Source organism: Chelonoidis abingdonii, chromosome 7, assembly GCF_003597395.2.
Source record: "Chelonoidis abingdonii isolate Lonesome George chromosome 7, CheloAbing_2.0, whole genome shotgun sequence".
In the NCBI taxonomy this organism is placed as follows: Eukaryota; Metazoa; Chordata; order Testudines; family Testudinidae; genus Chelonoidis; species Chelonoidis abingdonii.
Window position 1 is genome coordinate 95,944,832 of NC_133775.1, and position 21,573 is coordinate 95,966,404.

Here is a 21,573-nt window from a genome sequence, read left to right on the forward strand (position 1 = left end):
GTGTCCAGTTTGGTCACCAATGTATAAAAGGGTGTAGAGAAACTGGAAAGGATCCAGAGGTGAGCAACAAAGATGATCAAAGGGATGGGATGTAAGCCGTATGAGCAAAGGCTGAAGGGACTGGGTATCTTTACTTTGGAAAAGAGATTAACAGGGGATACGATATGATCTTCAGATACTTGAAAGGCTGCCATAAAAAAGATGGAGAAAAGTTGTTCTATTTTGCCATAGTGGGCAAGACAAGAGGCAATAGGTTCAAACCACAGTTGAGCTACACAGAGTGACTGGGTTAGCAGCACAGGGTATGTCTACCGTAGATTCCAGCTCAGGGAGACATACCTCCGCTAACTCTGATCAACCTAGCATGCTAATATAAAGTGTAGCTGTGGTGGCATGAGTGGCAGGATGAACTGGCTGCCTGAGTACATGCCTAGCATCTTGGATGGGTATGTACAGGCCCACTGACAGGAATTCTGGGCCCCGGGGCCAGGGCCATCCTTAGGTGGATGGGGCTCAGGATGGAAGTGATGAGCCCATCACTTCCGGGACATCCCGTCACTTGTGGGACCAACCCCTTGCCAGCTCACAGGGCCCAGCCCCGGAATGGTCATGCGTGCCTGTGGCCCACCTGGGTGATTTAAAAGGGCTCGGGGCTCCTGGCCACCGCCACCACGGGAGCATCCAGCGGTCAGGGCCCCCCTTTTAAGTCACCGAGGCTCCTAGGCATTTACCCCCTTTGCACCTCCACCCCCATCAGGAGGCCTGGATATGTACTTGGAGTGGCTAGCCCACACCACTGCAGCTACACTCTTTTAGAGTGCTAGCTCTACCAAAGGTAGTGTGGGTATGTCTCTTTAAGCTGGAATTTACCCTTCCTCTGCCAAGGGCAGACATACCCACAGAGCAATTGGATCAGCGGTTGATGAGTGGTGCTAACTTGAGCTCTAGCCTGTTGTTGCATTCCCACTGCATTATTAGGATCCTTCTAGTAACTGTTCCAATGAAGACTAGCCCTGAGGAACAGAAATAATGGACATGATCTGTGCAAAAGTATTGGACTCTTCATTTTTCAAAGGATCTGATGACTGCTGAGTTTTGGTGAATTACTTTTTACCACTAGGGATGTCAGCAGTTTCTGGTACCATTAAATATCAATACATCTAGAAATATGACAGGAACCTCTTGAAATCTGCATTAGTTTCATGCAAACCAGATGTACAGTAAATCTTTATGTAAAGCCAGATACTGACAAAAGACATTCATTTGATTGGGGCTGGTGTGCTAGCCAGGCTTGGATTTACTTATTTAGAAAGAAGAGTGACAGTTATACTGATAAAGGTGATTAATCATTATTCCTTCCTGCAAAACAATTCTATTCAGTTAATCTGATAACCAGCTCCTAACAAATAGTATCTTCAACTAACAAGCATAACAGGACAAAAAGAAAAGGATTTAGGAGGTATTATAGTTTGGTACATTGAGAATGAGCCTGGTTCTTTTCTCAGGTATGCTGGTGTAAATCAGGAATAACACCATTGGAGTGTCACCGGCGTAAAATTTGTGTAACGTAAGACTCAGACTCATTTCAGTTCTGAACAAACAGCTGATATAGGTAAGTGATACCTTAAATATATTAACAGATTCAGTTTTATAAAGCTACAATATGCAGGAAGTCATACAAGTTTACAGGCTCCAAACACGCATTTTAAAAGGTTAATAAGGCAAGTACTCCTGCAGCCAGACCAATTTGCACTGTAATCCCACCAGCCCTCACAAACTCCACATCAGACCAGGTCAGTACCTGGTTAAGGATACGTCTACACTGTTATAAAAAACTCATGGATCTGGATCTTAGAGCCTGGATCAGCTGACTCGGGCTTGCAGGGCTCAGGCTGCAGGGCTATTAAATTGCAGTGTCTATGTTTGGACTTGGGCTAGATCCTGGGCTCTGAGACCGTCCCACCTCCCAGGGTCTCGGAGCTTGGACTCCAATTTTGTAACCTCTCAACCTGAGCTTCATGAGCTGGCCTAGGCCAACCATGCCGCGGACCTTTCTAGTGCAGTGTAGACATACCCTAAAAGATCTTCAAGCTACTAGCAGGAAAACATATTAGTGATTTAGAAGGAGGTGCTTTTCCCTTTGCATCAGCAATGAATTGATGCCAAGCCTGGTGTTGGGGGAGCTGTCCACTTGCAGGTGCAGTCTTTAATGGTGAAATGGTCTGGATCTCTGCTTTATCCAAAAGACCCCAGGGTACTTTTTGTGATAGCTGGGATGATAATCCTAGCATCCTGCCAAAATTCCAGCTCAAGTAATTACATTCTACCACCCTACATATTCTGTTTTCAAATGAATAAGATATTATTCACTTTCTTTTTTAAAGAGTTAACTAATTGACTTGTGCGGTCATAACAACTGCTGTATTCAGTGTTGCATGGAATGACCCCCGTACATTTCCTGTTACACACCAGTTCATGGAAAATATTGGATAAAGTTGCCAAGCATTAGCATGAACCTGGAGCCATTCATGGATTGGGTTCTAAAAAATGGATTGAAATCTAGTATTTATCTCTTTGGGAGTAATTATTTTATTTTTAAAAATGTCATTCCTGCGCAGTGGAATTCAAGAGGCGCTGGAGCACGAAAGTTATGTTTAGAAGCAAGTGTTGCACGTGTTTTCTTCCTATGTAACCCATTTAAATACACACATTTCATATTCCAGTCACACTTTACAGACATTAACATTTACTTTTCAAAGTTAAGCAACTAGAATTAGAACTCAAGAGTTCTAGGCTCCCACGCCAGTGCTTAAATCACTTGACTCCTTCTTTCACAGTGACTAATTAAGGCCTTTCCCTGCCCCAGTACTACATGAAACATACACCGGATATTGCTGATATAACAAGAGAAAGAATGGAATCCCAGGATTTTCCCACTTCTTAGAGCTCATATGTTATCTGTGCTCCTTTATGAAAACAATTTGGTTGAGTTATGCTGAATGTAAAATTTTCACTCATAGTCCATCGACTATATTTAGGGCCAGAGTCTCAGCTGATGTCAATAGAGCTGTGCTGATTTACTTCAGGTTCAATGGAGTTACACTGGTTTACACAAGTTGAGGATCTAGTACATAGTCTCTAAAGCCAGGGCTGTAACCAGAGTGGGGTGAGCAGGGTAGCTGCCCAGGCTGAAAGCCGTGAGGGTAGAAAAATGGGGCAGAGAAATGAAGGGGAAAAACCAGTAGGGAGTACAAATATGCTTGCTTGCCCGCAGTGCTAAAATGCCTAATTACAGCTCTGTCTAAATCTGTAATCATTATTCTCTATGGCTGTGTTTCAAATGTTTGTTTTTCTCTCCAGAATCATCTACCTACACATGAAATGTGCTAAATACAATAAAATGTGCTGAGTCACAAGCACGGAGACTTAAACTGAATTCTTTTCCTGGAGGAGCTGGTTGTCCATAGAAATGGCTTCCTATGGGAATGAAATAGAAAGCTGGAACCTTAAGCAAGGTGGCAGAATTGCAGAACTATTGGAGCCGGTGGCCTCACCTGATTACAGAAACAGGCTCTTGCCACTTAAATCCATCAGCAGCATAGACCACCTCTTAGACTCTGCTTACAGCTCTTTCTCTGGTGGATCAAATGTTCCAGAATATCATTCTCCATCATATTATAATGAAAACTATTGTCTGCCCTTAGAGCAATTGCCATATATGGACTCGGAATATGTAAGAGGAATTTATAATCCTAATGCAATGAACTCTGATCCTAAACCCACACATCAGCACAAGTCACTGGAGCTGAGTAGTCATCACAACTCTGACAATACTGGGCTCAGTGGACAATACAGAAGCACTCCTACCCATGGGACTTTATATCAGTCACCATCACCTCTGACTTTACCCCCTCATCCATCATCACCACCAACACGACTTCAGAGATATAAAGCTACCAGAAATTTTGAAAATACAAGAGGGAAATCTAATTCTGGAAGTCATTTTGACAATAGTGTGCAACTAGCTACTTGTGCTCAGGATATTAGCAATGTCCTTCTCCCCTCTGATTCAGGGACAAATTGGGTATCGAGGTCGAAGAATGAGGGGCTAATGACCAAGGAAAAAGAAGAGAGGGATCCATCCCAAGATGACACAAAGCAAAACAAGCCTCATGTTTTCATTAGACCCTCTTCTATTATTTTTCAAGAATATTTAAAGTCTGATTCTTTGGCTAAGACCCCAAATCTTTTCTGTACTCAGAATTCAGTCCAAGCTTATAAAATTCCTGAGGAGATGAACTCTAAGTCCTCTCATCCACTGCATACCAACCTCAGTGCTGTTAATGATATACAAGAGAACAAACAGTATCTTTTTGCCTGTGGTGTACCCAAACCACCTTTTAGAGAAGCAGATTTGCAAAACAGAGTCTCAGAATGCAGCCAGCAAGAGGGACAGTTTCCCTGCATTCAGTGCCCAGGCTGGACTGAAGAGTATTCAAACTTGGATCAGGATGTATTGGAGAGTAGCGCAGGCTTAAAATACATGGAATGTCCTCTTCCAAGTGAACATGTGTCTGAGAAACTGAACAGCTCTGAGGACAAGAATCAGTGCTCCGGCTCCAAAGAAGAAAACAGGAACGATGTTTGGGAACTACTTCTCAATCAACATATCAAAATGCAGAAATCACCACTGTCCGACTGCTTGGATGGTGTAGAAACAGAGCCTACTCACCATGGGGAATTGGATTTTGGAAATAAGCAATTTTCTGACAGTGCTGACCAAACATCTTATTGCAGACTAAACGATGACTCCCCATCCCAATTTCTAAATGGACTCCAGAGAGAAACACAAGCTAACAATAGCGGTCCTGACCTTAGCATGAACCCAAAGGAAGAGGACATCCTAAATCCTGTTCATCATAGAAAACACCAACTTCAGTTTCAAAAGAAGCTTGAAAGGAAGCCTCAGGATGATTCTGCCAGTGAAAAGATAAACAGGCAGACAACTCCGCTCCTTTATTACCTTTCTGGTGGGAAAAACACCAACATTCTGAGTCACAAAAATCACACTCAGCAAGATGAAGACTCAGGGACTTTGCCTAAGACCTCTCCAAGGAGCAATCGCCCTGTTTCTGCACAACCTATAGAGATACAAAGAGAAGTTAACCAGCTTCAAAAGAGCAAACACTACCTTCAGTGCACAGGGGATGATACCATTAATGAGACTAGTGATGTAATTCTGGGGAGCTCTGCTTCATCAGTGGACGAGAGTTTCAAGAATGATTACAGGGAAAAACTTAAAGTTGCTCAGAGAAAGGTCCTGAGAGAAACATCTTTCAAAAGAAAGGATTTACAGATGAGTTTGCCCATAAGGCTGAAGCAGAAACCCTCCAAAAGACCTTCAATTGAACATCTCAGATCGTTGTCCTTATCCAGTGCAAATGAGGATGCTAAGTTGATTTCTCCTCCCAAGTCTCTGGAAAATAGCAGCAAAGATGAAGAAACAAAGAAGTCACAAGCTGCTCGAATAGGAGGAAGAAAAAGGATAACAGAAGAACAAAAGAAATTGTGCTATTCTGAACCCGAGAAGCTCAATAAACTGGAGGATCAGCAAGATCAGGGTGTATCATGGAGGGAAGAAAGCACAGGGGTCAAGTCGGATGAAATTAATGAACATGATGCAATGGCAAGCAGAAGAAAGTTTCTGGAAAACCGTGGAAGTGTGCTTGCCAGTCCCAATCTCTCCAAGACTGAGTTGAAGCAAATCCAGCATATTGCACTTATTGAATACATGGAACGAAAGATTGCCCAAAGGCCCACTAGCGCTCTGCACAAACCGCCCCTGCAGAATAGGCCTTCCAGTGCTAAGAGGCTTCCTGAGGGCAAGACTTCCAACCCAGATATTAGCAGAAAGACCCAAAAGAATGAGATAATCTGCCAATTTCTCTCTCCAGAAGGAATTCCAGAACCCTCCCCTGCTTTAATTGCCACAGGGATAAGGACCAATAGACACAGTGCTAGTTCTTCTGCTACTGAGACAGTACATTCAAAACCCAAGTCTGCTGTCAGGGAAACAGATGGAAAGCGCACCGGCAAATGTGCTTCAGCTGAAAATCTTCAATCTGGGGCTTCTGCATCCAGCAAAGATCGAGAACGATCAAAATCATCTCCTTCTCCTGCACAGGTAAGAAAGATATTATGAGGTAATTTACAGTTTGGGGCCAGACTGTGAATCCTTTTCTTATACTGGTGAGTAGTTGCTCACATGAGTAGTCTCATTGCTCACCAGTGGAAGTAAGGAATTAATAATCTGACCCTTAGTGAGCTATAGTCTGTTCTTGTAAACTGGAAGAAAAAGAATGAGGATGCTGTATTTGTTATTCTACAGGAAATATCACAGTTCTTTGCAAACTATATGTGCATATCTCCTTTGGAGTTTGGTTGGAGGAATAGATTAGAAGAGAGAACATGCAATTCATTGTTTGGAGTTCTAAAAGCAATCCTACCAAAAATGTTTTAAAATACTATGTTTAATTAATGACAATAATGGTTGTTATTTATTGGCATGCATAGTGCTTTGCAGACAAACTGTAGATTTTCATTTTTTAATGGAAAACAAATTGCTAATAAGTATGCCTGGAGGTTGAAAACTTAAGTGCATTGCCATGATAAAAGCTTTTACATGCTAAGTATTACATATTCTTTCAGGGACAAACAAACAGGGCAGGTAGAAATTCATCTGAAAACTCCACAAGGATAGATTTCTGGATTTTGAACCTGATTTGACCATTGAGAGAGGAATTTGGGTGGGCTGCCAAGGAGGTAGGGGGTAGCCTGCAAACCTGCTGTATCCTATGTGTCCATGAGGAAGCCAGAAGAAACTTTTTTCTCCCGGGTAAGTCTTTTGAGGGAACACCTTTTAAGTGGTTTTTGGCCTGAAAAGCAAAGCCATATAGAAATCCATGGGTTTCAGTTGACAGAATTAGTGCAAATATTTTATTTATGTATGTATTTATTTGTTTGCCTGTCTGTTTTGGCTCTTATGAAGTCTTTCTTCCCATACCTGAGTTTTGACTTTTTTAATTGAACCCAGATTTTCAAAGTAAAACTCAGCAGAAACCACTGAGCGTTGTCTAGTTATACATTGCAACTGTGCATCCTTCCCAACTTTCTCAAATCTCACACCCAGCCACTTTAAAAAATGGAAAATAGCTAAACAGATACTTTTGAATAGTTACCCTGATGAAATTAGATTTCCTGCTTTTCTCAGGTAGAAGGAATTCATGGACACTGCAGACTGGCACAGGATGAATATGTGTTCATCACTATTTATTCAGCAATCTGTTTTATAGGACTGAGATTTCTGTTTCCTAGGTTGGTGGCTCTCCACTTGGTAGAAGAGAGAGAACCTTCCATGGATCTATCTCTTCTCATAATACAACTTCCCACACACTACTTAGATCTCAAAATTACTCATTCTGGGATAGCAAGAAGGTCTCTGGGCTACTTATGCTACCACAATTAGGCAAATAAAACAGTGGTTCTCATCTGATACCTCAGCTACTGTCGTGAAGAGCATGTGATGTAGATATTTACATATATAGAACAACACTGCTCGGCTACCAACGGTCAGCTCACCACACACCATAAAAGACTACAATGCTGAGTCTTTATGAACGGTTCCTTTTGCCCTTGCTCTTGATACAACAGCCTTGAGTTTAAATAATACGATGATGTGGCTTCTGGAAACGCTAACACTTTAGAAGCCTGCTGGAACAGGTAAAATTGGCCGTTCGCTTTATTTCCTACATGCACAGTGAACATTGTCCCAGTGTCAGGGCAGAAATATGCACCTTTCAGTGCCAGAATTTGGAGAACAATATATGTCAATATTTCTCTAAAAGAAAGATAAGGAAAATAAACAGAGGCAAAGGGGAAAGAGAAGAGAGACTCTTTTCCCCCATTAGCGTCTTCTAGCTAATGGAACTGCCACTGAGATAAGAAACTCTCACCAACGATGCCTATTTTCAGAACTATTGACAAGCAAAAGTAGAGTCAATATTTTGCTCCTGTATTGCTAATATTCACCTGCCATGCTGATAGACAATCTATCTGATCATTCAACCTCATGTTCCCATGGCTGTAGCTTTGAATTTTTCAAACTGTGAGCATGTTAGAGCTTAGCCTTGTGAAGGGTAACCCAGAACAATACCTGTGAAAGCCATGAATGTCTGGGGTTACTTCTGGGTTGGAGGATAGACTAGATTCTCTAATAAGCAGAGGGGATTGATACACAGTTGAGAAGAACCTATAGATAATTAATCTACTATGTGCCTAACTGACTGCCTCATAGCCTGGAAAACCCCATCTATTTTGGATAGTTTAGGGATAATAGAATAAATTTGATTATGATGTAACTGTCTGTAGGATACCACTCACTGTAGTGTCCGAGTGGCAGGAATAACCACTATTATACACTGGGATGAGTTGGACAACTCACTAGAAGTCCCTTCCAATCCAAAAGATTCTATGATTCAAGACCATGAAACACATTATTGACTGTCAGGGCTTCATTAGATTGTGGGGCAGGGTTGATCACTGTGTAACATGTCTCTGCTTAGGCATGTAAAATGTACCTTCATTGATACTTCTCCTGTCATGAAGAAGTGCTGATAAAATCCCAATTTTGTCTGTAAATCTAGAAGTCCTAACAAACATATTTTTCTAAGGGGAAAAAAACTGATGCTAACTTGGGAGAGAATGATGGGAATGACATGACTGAAAGGAAACAAACACTTAAAATGCTTAGTAAACTGTTACCTGAGCTGTTGTTGAGTTTCCACCTTAGTAGGCGTGGGGAGGTGCTGAGTACACAAAACCAATAAGAATTTGACAATGCTGCTCAAGTTAAGTCTTCTGCATTTTCAGGACATTCACAAATGTACAACTTTTCCAGCATCATCAGTTCAAGGTTGTGAAAACTATCCCATCATCCCCAGGTAAGGTTGTGAGAACTACTCCACCCTCCCCAGATGAACAATGCTTTAGAAATTTTTTCAAACACATTAACTATGTTTCTTTGCAATACAGTAAATTCAATGTGATGTTAATTTTTATGCCCTACAGTGTGATTGATTCCTAACTGAAGTCTGCTGTTTCCTAATTTTTTTGGAAGTACAGGTCCTGCCAATGTTGGAAATAAACATGTGCTAGCTAGCAACAACAGTATTTAAACACAGTTGTTGCTAGCAGGGCTCTGGAACTGTTTCCCTGACGAGCATGTGCAAGGATTAGAAAGGTGTTATTAAACCATGCTTTAGCCTAATCCCCACCCAGATAGCCACATGGCTACTAACAAATATATTTAATCTGTCGTCTCTCTTATGGCCTTGTTACAGAATTCTAGTTTAGTTCTCAGGCGTAAAATAGAATTTTAAAAAAGCTTGGTCATATGGCCCTTGTCTGCAACGAAGTGTTGTTTTTTTGTTTTTGTTTTTTGGTGGGTTTTTTTGGTGAACACCTCTCCCCATTGCTGTAGAACCAGTGCAGCTCTACTAGTGCTAACAACTGTTGAGAATGCTAACGTAGCTCAGAGCAGGATAGGATGCTCCTCCTGCTATTTACAAACATAGAGATGCACCAGTGCTAAAGCAACAGTGGGAGAATTTGTGAAAATCCTGAATGTAGACAGAGCCACTCTGTTAGACAAGAGCTGGTAAAACCCTGCTCCCATCATCAGGGCTGGTTCCAGACACCAGCACAACAAGCAGGTGCTTGGGGCAGCACGTCCGGCTCTTTGGTGGCAGGTTCCTCAGTTCCTTTCGGAGGAAAGGACCTGCTGCCGAAGAATGAAGCGGCGGTGGTAGAGCTGCCGCTGAAGTGCTGCCGATAGCGGCTTTTTTTTTTCTTCCCCGCTGCTTGGGGTGGCAAAAATGCTGGAGCTGGCTCTGCCCATCAGCCATGTTTAGATACAGCTGTTTCTAGCATGGCTTCAGTCTTAGTGTGAACAGGGCCTAAGTAGAGAGACTTCTCATTAAGTCACCTGTGAAGTAGTCTGATATATGAATCCATAAACTTCTGTAGCCCCTCAGACTGACACTGCTACCATATAATTCACAGTGCTTCAACTGAAACCTGACACATCAACTCGAGGAGCTCTCCAATACAAATAAAATGCAGTGTTGCATTTTCAGCGGGGAAGCACTGTCACATTAGGGTGGATATTCACAAAAGAAATGGGGAACATCATCATGGCCTTAATAATTGCCAAAGTAGGGGGAAATCTACCTCAAAACTTGTAAATGTAGAGTCTGATCCTGAAGCCAGTGAGGTTGTAGGCCCTCAGCACTACTTGGGCCCAAAAAGTACAAAATACTATTTAGAGATTTTAATCTTTATAAAGATCACAGGTGAAACCATGCTTAGTTCAGAGACAAAATGACTGCAGACATTAAAAGCACTGCTTATTTTCAAAGGATTCCCCTTATATTATCTATTCTTTACAACACCTCTGAAGTACAGAAGTGATTTCTCTCTGTTTTATAAGTGGGGGGACCAAAGCACAGAGGTGGTTAGACTTAACCAGCGCCTCAAAAGGAGTCAGTGGCAGAGAAATCTGGAGTTTGATCCCCCAGCTCTGTGCTCATCCCTCCGTTCCATACTACCCCTCAGTCTGAGGTTTTTTAGTGGAGGTTGTGAGGGATCACAATGCTTCCCTGCATCACAAGGGTGCTGTGGGGATCAGCTAATTAATATTTGTACAATACTTTAGAGATGCAAAGTGCTATGCATATGCCAAGTTGTTGTTGTTGGCTAATCCCAAGGCCGTAATCCAGTTTTCAATCTGTCCTAATCTCGTTATGGGGAGTTTTATCAGAGTAAAAACTGAGTGAAAACAAAGTAAGGACCACAGGATTTAGCCCTTTATTAGGCATCTGACTGTAGGGAAATACACTTCAGAACAGCTGTCTTTATTCTGCTTTTTATTTACCCTTCTTTTATTTAGCCTTTGTGCTGCCTACGTGACAATGGCTGAAATAATGATATCTTATTTCCAAGCTACAAAGATCCAAAGGGGAGGGATGGGGGTTGCTTTTTAAGAAATGTTGGTTAAAGGCAGCAACTCTGTGCTTTTGCCACCAGGGACTGCTGTAGCAGCGCAGAAAAGGCAGCGTTGCCCAGGAGCCTGCTCTGAAATGCTGAATCACTTGCAACCTCCGCATGATGTCAGTTAGCCAGGCTTAATACAGCCATTGCCCCACAAAGATGCATCTGACATCTAAAGGCTTTTACCTGAAGAGAGATCACTTCAGGGCCTGCTCCTGAGAGGTGTGGAGTTTTAGGGGGAGTCACAGGTGCTCAGTACTTCTCTTGTTCTTCTCAGTGACCCTACAATCCCACATCCTTAGAATAGGGTTATTTATTCCCCAAATCAGTTTCTTTCCTTTTAGGTAGCTTTAAAAATCATTTTTGCCTCTTTGTGGAACAAAAAAAAAAGGTGTAAAATGTACAACAAAATACGCATGAAAAGGGCTGGAACTCTTTACAGTAAAAGACTCCATATTGCAAACCACCATAGCTTCTGTTCTTTTCTCACTTGAGTGCATAGCTCCACCATCTGATCTCTGCCAAAAACAGCACCTAAAGGGTAGGCCAGACCTGTCCACAGAAGAACAACATAGAGATCCTGTCAGAATGCTTAAAGCATGGAGTTTATATATAATTTTAAATAAATCTTTACATAGAAAAGCTCTTAGTATTTTAACCCCATATCGCTTGCCCAGAAGAAGTGGGAGAGGAACAATCAAGTCTTGCTTCAACAAAAAAAATGACACCGAAAACTGCTTGTTAATACCCACCCACCATTAGGACTCCCATTGTTTTGGCCATTCTAAGTAGCAGGACTGCTTGATGCAGGGTAGCCTGTCTCAGGAGGCCTTCAGTGGTCTGTCTGATATTCCTGATTCAGGTGGAGCAGCTTCACGTTAGCAGGTCATTTTTGATGCAACTAGAAGTGTGGGTGAGTCCATGTATGGTCACAAACATTTCACAGGTGACCTCTTAATATAGGGCAAGTGAATATGGGAAAGAAGGGAAATCCTGTAGGGACCGATTTTGCTGGCTATTAATGCAGGTGACTGTAAGTTTAGGTTTCATTGTCCTACATTTACAGAAGAAGCCATAGCCTCCTACTGTACAATAATCTCTCCCTCTACCTACCAACCCACCAAGTTCTGCTACTGTGCAACATAATACTGTAGCTGTGTTCCGCTGAACTCTGGTGGCAAATCCTAACCTGTCAGTAAAATTGGTGCAGATTTACTGTGTTTGGATATTAATTGCTCCAAAATATGGGAGCAGAGTATCTTGCAGGCCTCACATATGTGCCTTTACTATTGGTTGGAGAGTTCCACTTGTCCCAACGTGTGTATTGTGTTAATGCAACACTGACCCTGCTGGCAAGAAGGATCTCATTGCCCCAAACAGGAACTGGCTAACTTCAAGGCATTTATCCAGAAGTTACCCAGGTTCTGGTAACCATTCTATTCTGTAATCTAATTTGAAGTTGTTTTTTCCCCAAGTATTGTTACCCATTACCTACCACTTTCTCCTTGTAATAACTACAGTTGCTGCATTTACCCTGCAGTCCAGGTCTCACTCTGGCATTTTGTCAGTCAGGCCCAAGGAGTCTCTGACATGTCTACAGTGCTTTTCTTAGGGCTTGTCTCCACAGAGACTTAGTGCATGGCAACCCAAGCTGTGAAAATACAGTGCACTACTCTGCTGCACACTACATGGAGTACATCAAAGTGCACACTGGAATTTTCAGTGTGTGCCAGCAGGGTCTTCATAGCTGTAAATTTACACCCCAGCTTGCTGTGTGCTACGTCTCTGTATAAACACACTCTTAGGTTGTGGACAAAAGGAATGAAGGAATTGTGCCATCCCTTATGATGCTTTCTCAATATGAGATCATGCTGAGTCACAATACAACAGCATCACACTGATACAATGCCATGACTCAAACTTTACAATACAACGTCAGGCTGTCACTATTTTGTGGCAGACTCTTCAACCCTGATTGACAAAATGATTTTTCCAGCAATTGAGTATCATTGGTGGGCCTAGACTACAAGTGCCAGCTCAAGGTCATGTGAGGTTTGTATTTTACCTGCACTGAATAGTTCCATATAATAAATAAAATGCCTCCAAATGGTGGCATTAGCAATTAGCTAATGTGAAATATGATTTGAAATTTTAGCTTCCCATCAAAGAATGAAGTCAACTTAGCAGAGGAAAAAGACTGTGTGAGAGATGAAAAGCAAGTCTGCACAGCCAGAGGAAGGGGAAAGTCTATGGAAGAAATTGGAATTTCAGAAACTGTAAGACTTTCATTGTTGAGCCAAAGCACAGATCAGCTTCATCACATGAAAAGCCTGCACATCTTGCCAGTGCCTGGACTTGAACGTGGTAAAAACAGCTCAGCTGCAAACCATCAAAGTGATCTGCAGAGCACCAAGTCTGTGTCAGGAAATCTGCCCAGACAAACAAATACTGAAGACATTGTGGGGCTTGAGAGATCAGATACAATGGTCCAAACACTTGAAAGGCTTCCTACCACAACAAAGCCCTATGGCATTTCCTTAAGTACTGAAAATCTACCCCCATGGTGTGTATCCTCCCTGGGCACATTGCAATCTCCACTATTACATTCAGAGTCTCCTCTTTACTCTCCACTGGCCCTGTCTTCTGTGGAAGAAGACAATGTTTTCTTCAATGACTACGTCACTAATGGCTTAGAAATAACGTCAAAGCCTTCTTGTCTCTATGGTCAAAGTGATACTTTAGTTTCAAGGACAGACATGACAAACATGCCGGAATCTCTCCCGACTGCATTGTCTTTGCAAGTTGCCTTGGAGGGAAAGCAAAATAAAGCAGAACAAAAAGCCAGGTAACCTTTCTATTCCTGAATTATTGCTCTGTGTGCATAATTTGACATGTGATCTTCAAAATAATCACAGGTACAAAACCATACCAAGCAGAAAGGCATAGAGATATTGCCTCCTGTTCTATCTCTACAGCCTTCCTCTGTGCTCCCTTTCATAAGACTCCATTCAGTTATCACTGATTTTTAGACAGAGGAAAAAATGGTCACTGTGAAAAAGCCACTGTATATAATAAACTCATTAAGAAATCTGAATGGCCAGAGATCCAGATAGTTTGGCCATTTCCACATTTACTAATTTGTGCAATAATGCAACCATGAATTTGGTAATTCCATGTGCAGATATCATGATCACTTGGATGTACAATAACATGCATACACAAAACACGCACCGTAATTGCACAAGCAAACTGGCTGCATAAACTACACAGGTTTTGTGTGTTCATCCATGCACTTAAGTTGTTTCCAAATCTGGATTTAAAGATACTTTAAAAAGATGGCTGTGGTTATTCTGTATAGCAAATGCAGTATGACTAAAATGATTTATTCCCTGTAGTCAGTAGCCTCTGGCATTAAAGCTTCTGTTTGAAGTAATGCATCAAAGACCAAAATTTTAGGAGGAAACCAGCACAAAAGGAGAAGCCTTGACACTTGAGACTACTGACTGAATGGATTAAATAAATGTTTCGCTTTTATCTCTAAAACAAGAGTTACCCCCACACAAACCCCTCCCCCCCAAAAAAGCAGCAGCCACCCACAAAACCTCAATAGCTGAATGTACCAAGGTCTACTGCAGCTTACCTCTGGTTTCCCTCTTCAGTCCCCTTAAAACTCTCACACACCCTTCTCCCCCTAGGCCGAGGTTTAGTATATAATAGAGTTCAAAATAATCCTCAAAATAAAACCCATCTCCCCAACCCAAACATTTATACTCAGCTCTGGCCCTTCTCCCACACAGAGCTCTTTTCCTATTATATCCCACTCTGCCCCTCATGAAGTCCTCGTTCTTGGCCCTTCTCCGCAGGAGCACAGCCTTCTGGCCCTGGAGTCCTCCTTCTGTCAGCATCTCCCCTGTTCTGAGGGAGAAGGTAGCATATACACTGCCTGCTTTCGGCAGGGCTGGCTCCAGAGTTTTTGCTGCCCCAAGCAGCAAAAAAAAAAAAAAAAAAAAAAGTCAATTGTGATCAGCTCTACTGCCGCCGCTCCAGTCTTCAGCAGCAATTCGGCAGCTGGTCCTTCGCTCTGTCAGGGAGTGAGGGACCTGCTGCCGAATTGCCACCAAAGAGCCAGACGTGCCGCCCCTCTCCATTGGCAGCCCCAAGCACCTGCTTGCTGGGCTGGTGCCTGGAGCCGGCCCTGGCTTTCAGAGAGCTCCTCCTAGTTGGCTGGGAGGGAGGGGAGCCCTGCCCCACCCTACACTTTAGGGCTCCTAGTCCCAGGCCCTTAAAGGGATAGTGTCCTGGGTTTTTCCTCCCATCCAACTACTAATTCCCCATTACTGCTTTGACCATTTCCTGAGCCTTTGTTTCATTGTTTCTGGAACAGGGTTTTCTTGCCCCTTTTAGGTTTAAAGGGCCAGCATGCTCAGCTACACTGAACAATTTTGCCTTTGCCTAATGCCTTCTGCTTCCATATCTGTATTTTGCCCATTTAAAAAGAGAAAAATGTTAGACTGTCAGCTGTTATACCTTTCTTTTAATAAATATTTTAAAAATGAGTGTTATTTGTGAAGAACAGAATGAGGGAGTGGCTACCTAAACTCAGATGATACTTCCTGAGTTATGTCCAAATAAATCTGTTGAGTCCTTGTGGCACCTTAAAGACTCTCATTGTTTTTGTTGATAAAGACTAACACAGCTACCACTCTGAAACCTGTTTCCTAAGTTAGAGGGCACTTGCTGTAGAAATAAACAGAAGGTACACAGTAAAGTTTCTTCCATTCACAATATTGTAGCTGGGTCACAAAAACTGTTTTGGAGAAAATACTCGGGGGCTGGGGGGAGGTTCCCTTCGCTACAGAGGGCAAAGTCTAATCCTGATTTTCTGAACTCTGGTGAATCAAATCTCTGGATAAGTTCAGTTATGTCTCTTGAGGCTGCACTGTTTGAAGGGCCGTTCCAATTACAAGAGCAGATCTCCATTGCCAGTCAGTTCCTGTGGCATTTAGGAGCTGAGCAAAGCAACAGCACTACAGAGCCTAAGAGGACAGCAGGAATTTAGTTCCAACCCTGTGGTGCTGGGCACTCAGCTGAACTGCAGCTCTCAGATATTTAAATAACAAGTTTTACAAAGCTTTCAGATTTCTCAAAGACATTAGTAAAATTGGGGGTGTTTTACATGTGCCTGCAAAACTATTCTGAATGGACCAAATTTCTAGCTGATGACATTCAGTGAGAACAAAGCAACGAAAGTGCTCTGGAAGAAAAACCATACTCAACTAAATGCATCATCAATATATCTGTTGGGAATGTACACCCTTGTTGAGCTCCTAAGAAAGGTGAGGAATGGGGTTGGGCTCCTAATGTGGGGGGAGGGATAGCTCAGTGGTTTGAGCATTGGCCTGCTAAACCCAGAGTTGTGAGTTCAGTCCTTGAGGGGGCTGTTTAGGGAACTGGGGTTTAAAAAAAAAAAGTCTGGGAATTTGCCCTACTTTGAGCAGCGGGTTGGACTAGATGATCTCCTGAGGTCCCTTCTAACCCTGATATTCTACATATGGTACAGGGAGGAGACAACCCCTTCTTCTTCATTTCCTTAACCCTCGTATTAGGAGAGGGCAATGAAATCCCAGTTATAGGGCTGGGACAAGGTTAAAGGAGTTGTGGTGGCTGATAGCAGCCCTCCACCAGGTGGTGCTAATTAAAAATGACCTGCACTGGACAAGTTATTACAGATGATTCCCAGATGTGTTACTCAACAAAGTTGTGCCCTAGTTCAACCACATTCCTGGTATTTTGTCTGTCTTCCTGTGGCATCTGGCACAATATGACAGCAAGCAGTGCTACAATGGCTTTGCTTACTTGTGTATTATGCCTTCATCTCAAGGTGTCAGTGTACAACGAGGTTTTTAAATGTTTTCAAAGTAGACATAATTCAAAGGGATGGAGCTGGAAATGGGAGACTGCAGATTAAGTGAGGACCCCAGAAATGTGAGGGCCTGTGCAGTTGCACATTTAGCACATATCTAGCATTGGCTCTGCCCTCCGGCCCACAAGCAAAGTAAGCACTTATCACAGATTCAGAAGCTCTGAGACTTTGAAAAAGGCAGCTGTGAAAATGTCTATGTCCTGATCTGCCAGAACTTCTGGTGGAGCAGTGAATATCCACAGTGAATGCAACTTCTTTCTTGTTTCCTGTAGACTCCAGATTCCTGAGAAAGATGAATCCAGTCTTGGAGGCAGGAATGAGGAGAATAAAGCCAGTAGTGCAGTTGTGAATTCATGTTGTCCAGATGTCAAGGAACTAACTCCTGAAATCCCTATTCTGTTCCCCAGAAGAGGAGGCAATGAAGAGACTCAGGTGGAAAAAGAATGCAGAGTAAAATCTCTGCCTGGCAATGCTTCAAAGGGATCCCTCCGGCAGCAACCAGAAGCAAATGATATTGCACTTTCCCAGGAAAAAATAAATTGCCACACAGCATCATCAGCTCAGTCCGAGCAAGGAGATAAAACCAGTAGTTCATCCTTAAATGAAAAAGCAGCAAACAACAGCCAGAATCGTGTCCTGCCAGAAAAGGAGACAGACTTTACTAAAAGGAGACAGAAATCCCCTGAAGACCAGAGATATGAAGAACTTGCTATGGAGATCATTGCCAAAGACAATTCTCTGGCTGATATCCTCATCCCTCATCCTACCAGGAAAACTGCTCTAGACCTCCTGGAGGGCCTTTTTCCTGTTAACATTTCAGTGTCTGACAGATCACACAGGAAAAAGGGAGCTAGGATGAGAGAAGAGGTGCAGCCTGTCCTGGAAAACGAGTAAGTCGTTGGAGATTACATATTCCTTTCTGTCTCAATGTCTATTTGTCTCATGCATTCTCCGAAGCTAAAAATGCCTGTGGATTCTGTTTTTTTAAATAAGCAACAGATTCTGTGGCCCATCTTCTGGTTGGCACACCAAGGAACCTCTACGAAAATAATAAGAAAGGGAGGTAGAATTCTGACTTGGAAATAGGGCCCCAAATAGCTATGCTAGTGCCCTGGTTGGCTTTCTTTTGTGTATCGCATGCAGTGTGCCCGACTGAAATGTTTTCATGAGAGATCCCAAAGTAGTTCTGGAGTTATTAGAAGGGAACATGATAATTCTTGGCTGTCAGAAATCTTATGCTCCAGATATTTTCAAAGGTTAGACACATCCCTGCTTGGGGGGGGAAAATGATTCTGGGTAGTCTAGAAACACATGTGAATAGGATTCACATTGTTCATGAACTAGGCTCTAAACATTTGTTAACATATTTATTTTCTGCTTCAGTAGCAGGAAAAGTATTGAGGGTCCAACAGAACCATGTCCTGAAGCTGAACACAGTGCAGCTCAGAGTACAGAAGATCCCAGTTCTAACATGAACCAAATCCTGATTAAGAACAGAGATGGCTCAAATGACTTTGATGACATCACTTCCAAGAAAGTAAGTCTATGAATGTGTAAAGGACTGTGTGGGTTTCTTTACAATAACTAAGATATCATCATACATTTGGTACGTGTAGTGTTAGAGGGAAAGCACTTTTATCAACGTACTTTAACACAATATAGTTACTTCAAAGTGCGTTGAGACTTTCTGGGCGAAATTCATCTTTGTTATAACTCCATTTAAAGTCATGATGAATTTGGTATATTGATTGTAACTGGTGTTATCTAAATTCTGTCCTGTTTTATTCATCTGCCAAAGACATCCACTGTGGGAGGAATAGACTCTGAGCTGAACGCTTCCTTGCAAAACTAGCTTCTGTGCACTAGGTGATTCACAATTGTACAGTATTTGAGACCAGATCTGAACCCTCCATTGATGACATCTGGCAGTCTAAGTGAAAGATGATCTTTACATTCAGAGAACTGGCAGCAATTTCTTTTGATAGCATCGACCTATTTGCTTTCACATGTGCAGAGAGAGAAAGATAAGCTTAGACTATGATTCCTAAATACTGTGCTTCTTTAAAAATAACCCACATCACTCTTCAAAAGAATTAAACTTGTTAGTTGTAGAAACGTGGCCAAATTAATTATAATCTGCCTACTTAAAATTCTTCCTACAGTGGATGTGGTGGTATTCTTCCCTCTGCACTGTTTGGCAGCTGCTCCCTTCTATGTCAGAGTTGGCTCCATTTCAGTGAAAGGTGATGTGATCCTTCTCCCACTCTCATCTCTGAGCCTTCTTTCTTGCTGCCCACTATGCATGGAACACCTTCCCCAAATCTGTTAACCAACCTACCTCCCTTGCTTCATTCAAAGCCCCACAACCCCCAGAATTCAGTTCTGTTATGTTGACAACAGGAAGTGAGTTGTATTAGCTTTTAATGGAACCATCACACCGTGTCCATATCTTACTGAGTAACCACATGATCTTAATACTATAACCCTTCTCCTCCTCCTCCTCCCCCTTCCCTTTTTTGCCAGTTAATTACCCTTGCCAGGTATGTTATGCAAACTCTTTGGCTTTACTGAGGCAACTACCAGACATTCACTCTTGGGGGTGAAAATAATAATAATACTAATAATAGAGTTTATAAAGTCATTGGAACTTGTTTGTAACTGTCTTCTGTACAGGCTTGAAAGTATGAAAAAGAAGTTTAAAATCTGGAGAAGACAATCTGTGGAAAAGCCAGTGTCTATAAGCAGTTTGGATTCTGGGAGTTAGTAACAAAGTTTCCAATTTTTTTATTTCCCCTGCAGAAGGAACTTATTTCTAGCATTCAATCAAAACTGCAGACCCTCTGGGAAGAAAGGAAACTTGTCCTATCTGAAATCAAGGAGTACGCTCTGCGTGGTAAAGACCTAGAGGCAATGGTACAAGATGTCTGCAAGCCCAATGAGTATGAGCGCTACCTGATGTTCATTGGTGATCTGGAAAAGGTAGTGAGCCTGCTGCTCTGTTTGTCCAGCCGCCTCGCTCGAGTCCAAAATGCCATGAGGAAAATCAATGAGAATACTGATGCTGAGGAGAAGGTGAGTCACAAGAGGCTTGGAGATTTAGCTGCTTTATTTCTTTCACACTTATCTTTCAAGATGGACCTTCACGGGACCCATTTCTGTCTCAGAACTGTAGAGTTCTGCATAAAATTAGACCCAGATCTGAACCATGGCTGGCTTTGCCAGTAGTAGTTAGCAGAAAAAGAGTGAACCTCACACGAACAATAATTGCTCAGTGGAGGAAAAATTAGACTTCTACCTTCAGCAGGAGTGCAAGGTGGCAATAGGAACCGGTGAGTATTCTGTAGATGCTGAATTATAGTTGTGGCTTTTGAAACTGTCAGTATATGGGACTGATGATCTGGGAAGCCACTTAAATGTCTCCTGTTGATTTAGAACAAAAACCTGTATTAGAGATATTTTTCACTGAGGAGCATTTCTTCTGAGTTTTTGGAAAGCCTATTTAACACAATGGCCTTGTCTTCACTAGGGGGGAAAAGTGTGTTCCTAACTGGAGGTGAAATCCCCCAAAGTCTTTAACTCAACCTGCTAACTCATGTGAATGCCACAAATTGCCTTGTCTTCAATAGGAATTTAACTTACATTAGCTAACTCGAGTTAGGAACACAGCTTTTTTTCATAGCATAGACAAAGCCATTATGTCCTAAGAATGATATATTTTTCTGCTGTCCTTCTTATATAAAGACATGCCCCTTTCCACAGTATCAGCCACATTGCTGATTCTCAAATGAGGAACAAGTTGAACACGTGCATCCAACGAAGTGGGTATTCACCCACGAAAGCTCATGCTCCAATACGTTCGTTAGTCTATAAGGTGCCACAGGACTCTTTCCCAAGTTGAACACAGTTCCTCTGTGATCTTAACCCCATGAGCAGCACTGCTTCTTTTCTGCAGAGCTTTGTATTCTTGTGGATCATTTTTCTTTACATTATCAAATGCCTATAATCAATCCATATTCAGAAACTCACCACCAGAATCTTATCGTGTGATGCCTCCTGGAGATTCAGGATCAGTCTGCCCTGGAATTAAGCTCATAGGAGCAAAAGTGGTTTTAGACAATATTTTAAATTGGTTTTGGCTAACACAGCTTAAAACAAGGTGACACCTGGCCTCTGCTCTTCAGCCAAAGCACATTTAAGCTGTTAGCTGAACTGGTTGTAGATGTTCCCAGTGAACAGTTAATTTCTAGTGGGGTAGTGCCCCTAAACCAGCTACTCTGAGCGCTCTTTACATTAGTTAGGGTACTTTATTCAGGACTTTGGATAAAGTGTTTTAAAGCCTTCTCTACATTATGGAATTTTTACAAAAATCTCCAATCATTCAGCTGCACACACTTTAGCAATATTGGGAGCCCTTGCCTCTCAGTTCTGGTCTACACTACACGTTTAAACCGAATTTAGTAGCATTAAACCGATTTAACCCTGCACCCGTCCACACAACGGGGCCCTTTATATCGATATAAAGGGCTCTTTAAACCGGTTTCTGT

The 21,573-nt window shown here is 42.3% G+C and overlaps 1 protein-coding gene across 3 annotated transcripts in view; it reads left to right on the forward strand.

Moving 5' to 3' along the window:
* The window catches only part of SHROOM1 (shroom family member 1), a 73,883-nt gene that overhangs the window by 48,064 nt on the left and 4,246 nt on the right, over positions 1–21,573 (forward strand). For 2 of the 3 annotated variants that reach the window (XM_032769179.2, XM_032769180.2), the window contains exons 3-8: positions 3,361–6,184; positions 8,929–8,999; positions 13,262–13,951; positions 17,302–17,919; positions 18,413–18,566; positions 19,829–20,101. In XM_032769179.2, coding sequence (XP_032625070.1) covers positions 3,470–6,184; positions 8,929–8,999; positions 13,262–13,951; positions 17,302–17,919; positions 18,413–18,566; positions 19,829–20,101 — 4,521 coding nt within the window. In that variant the 5' untranslated portion in view covers positions 3,361–3,469. The remainder of the gene's footprint in view (positions 1–3,360; positions 6,185–8,928; positions 9,000–13,261; positions 13,952–17,301; positions 17,920–18,412; positions 18,567–19,828; positions 20,102–21,573) is intronic. The other variant, XM_032769183.2, reaches the window with a different exon arrangement.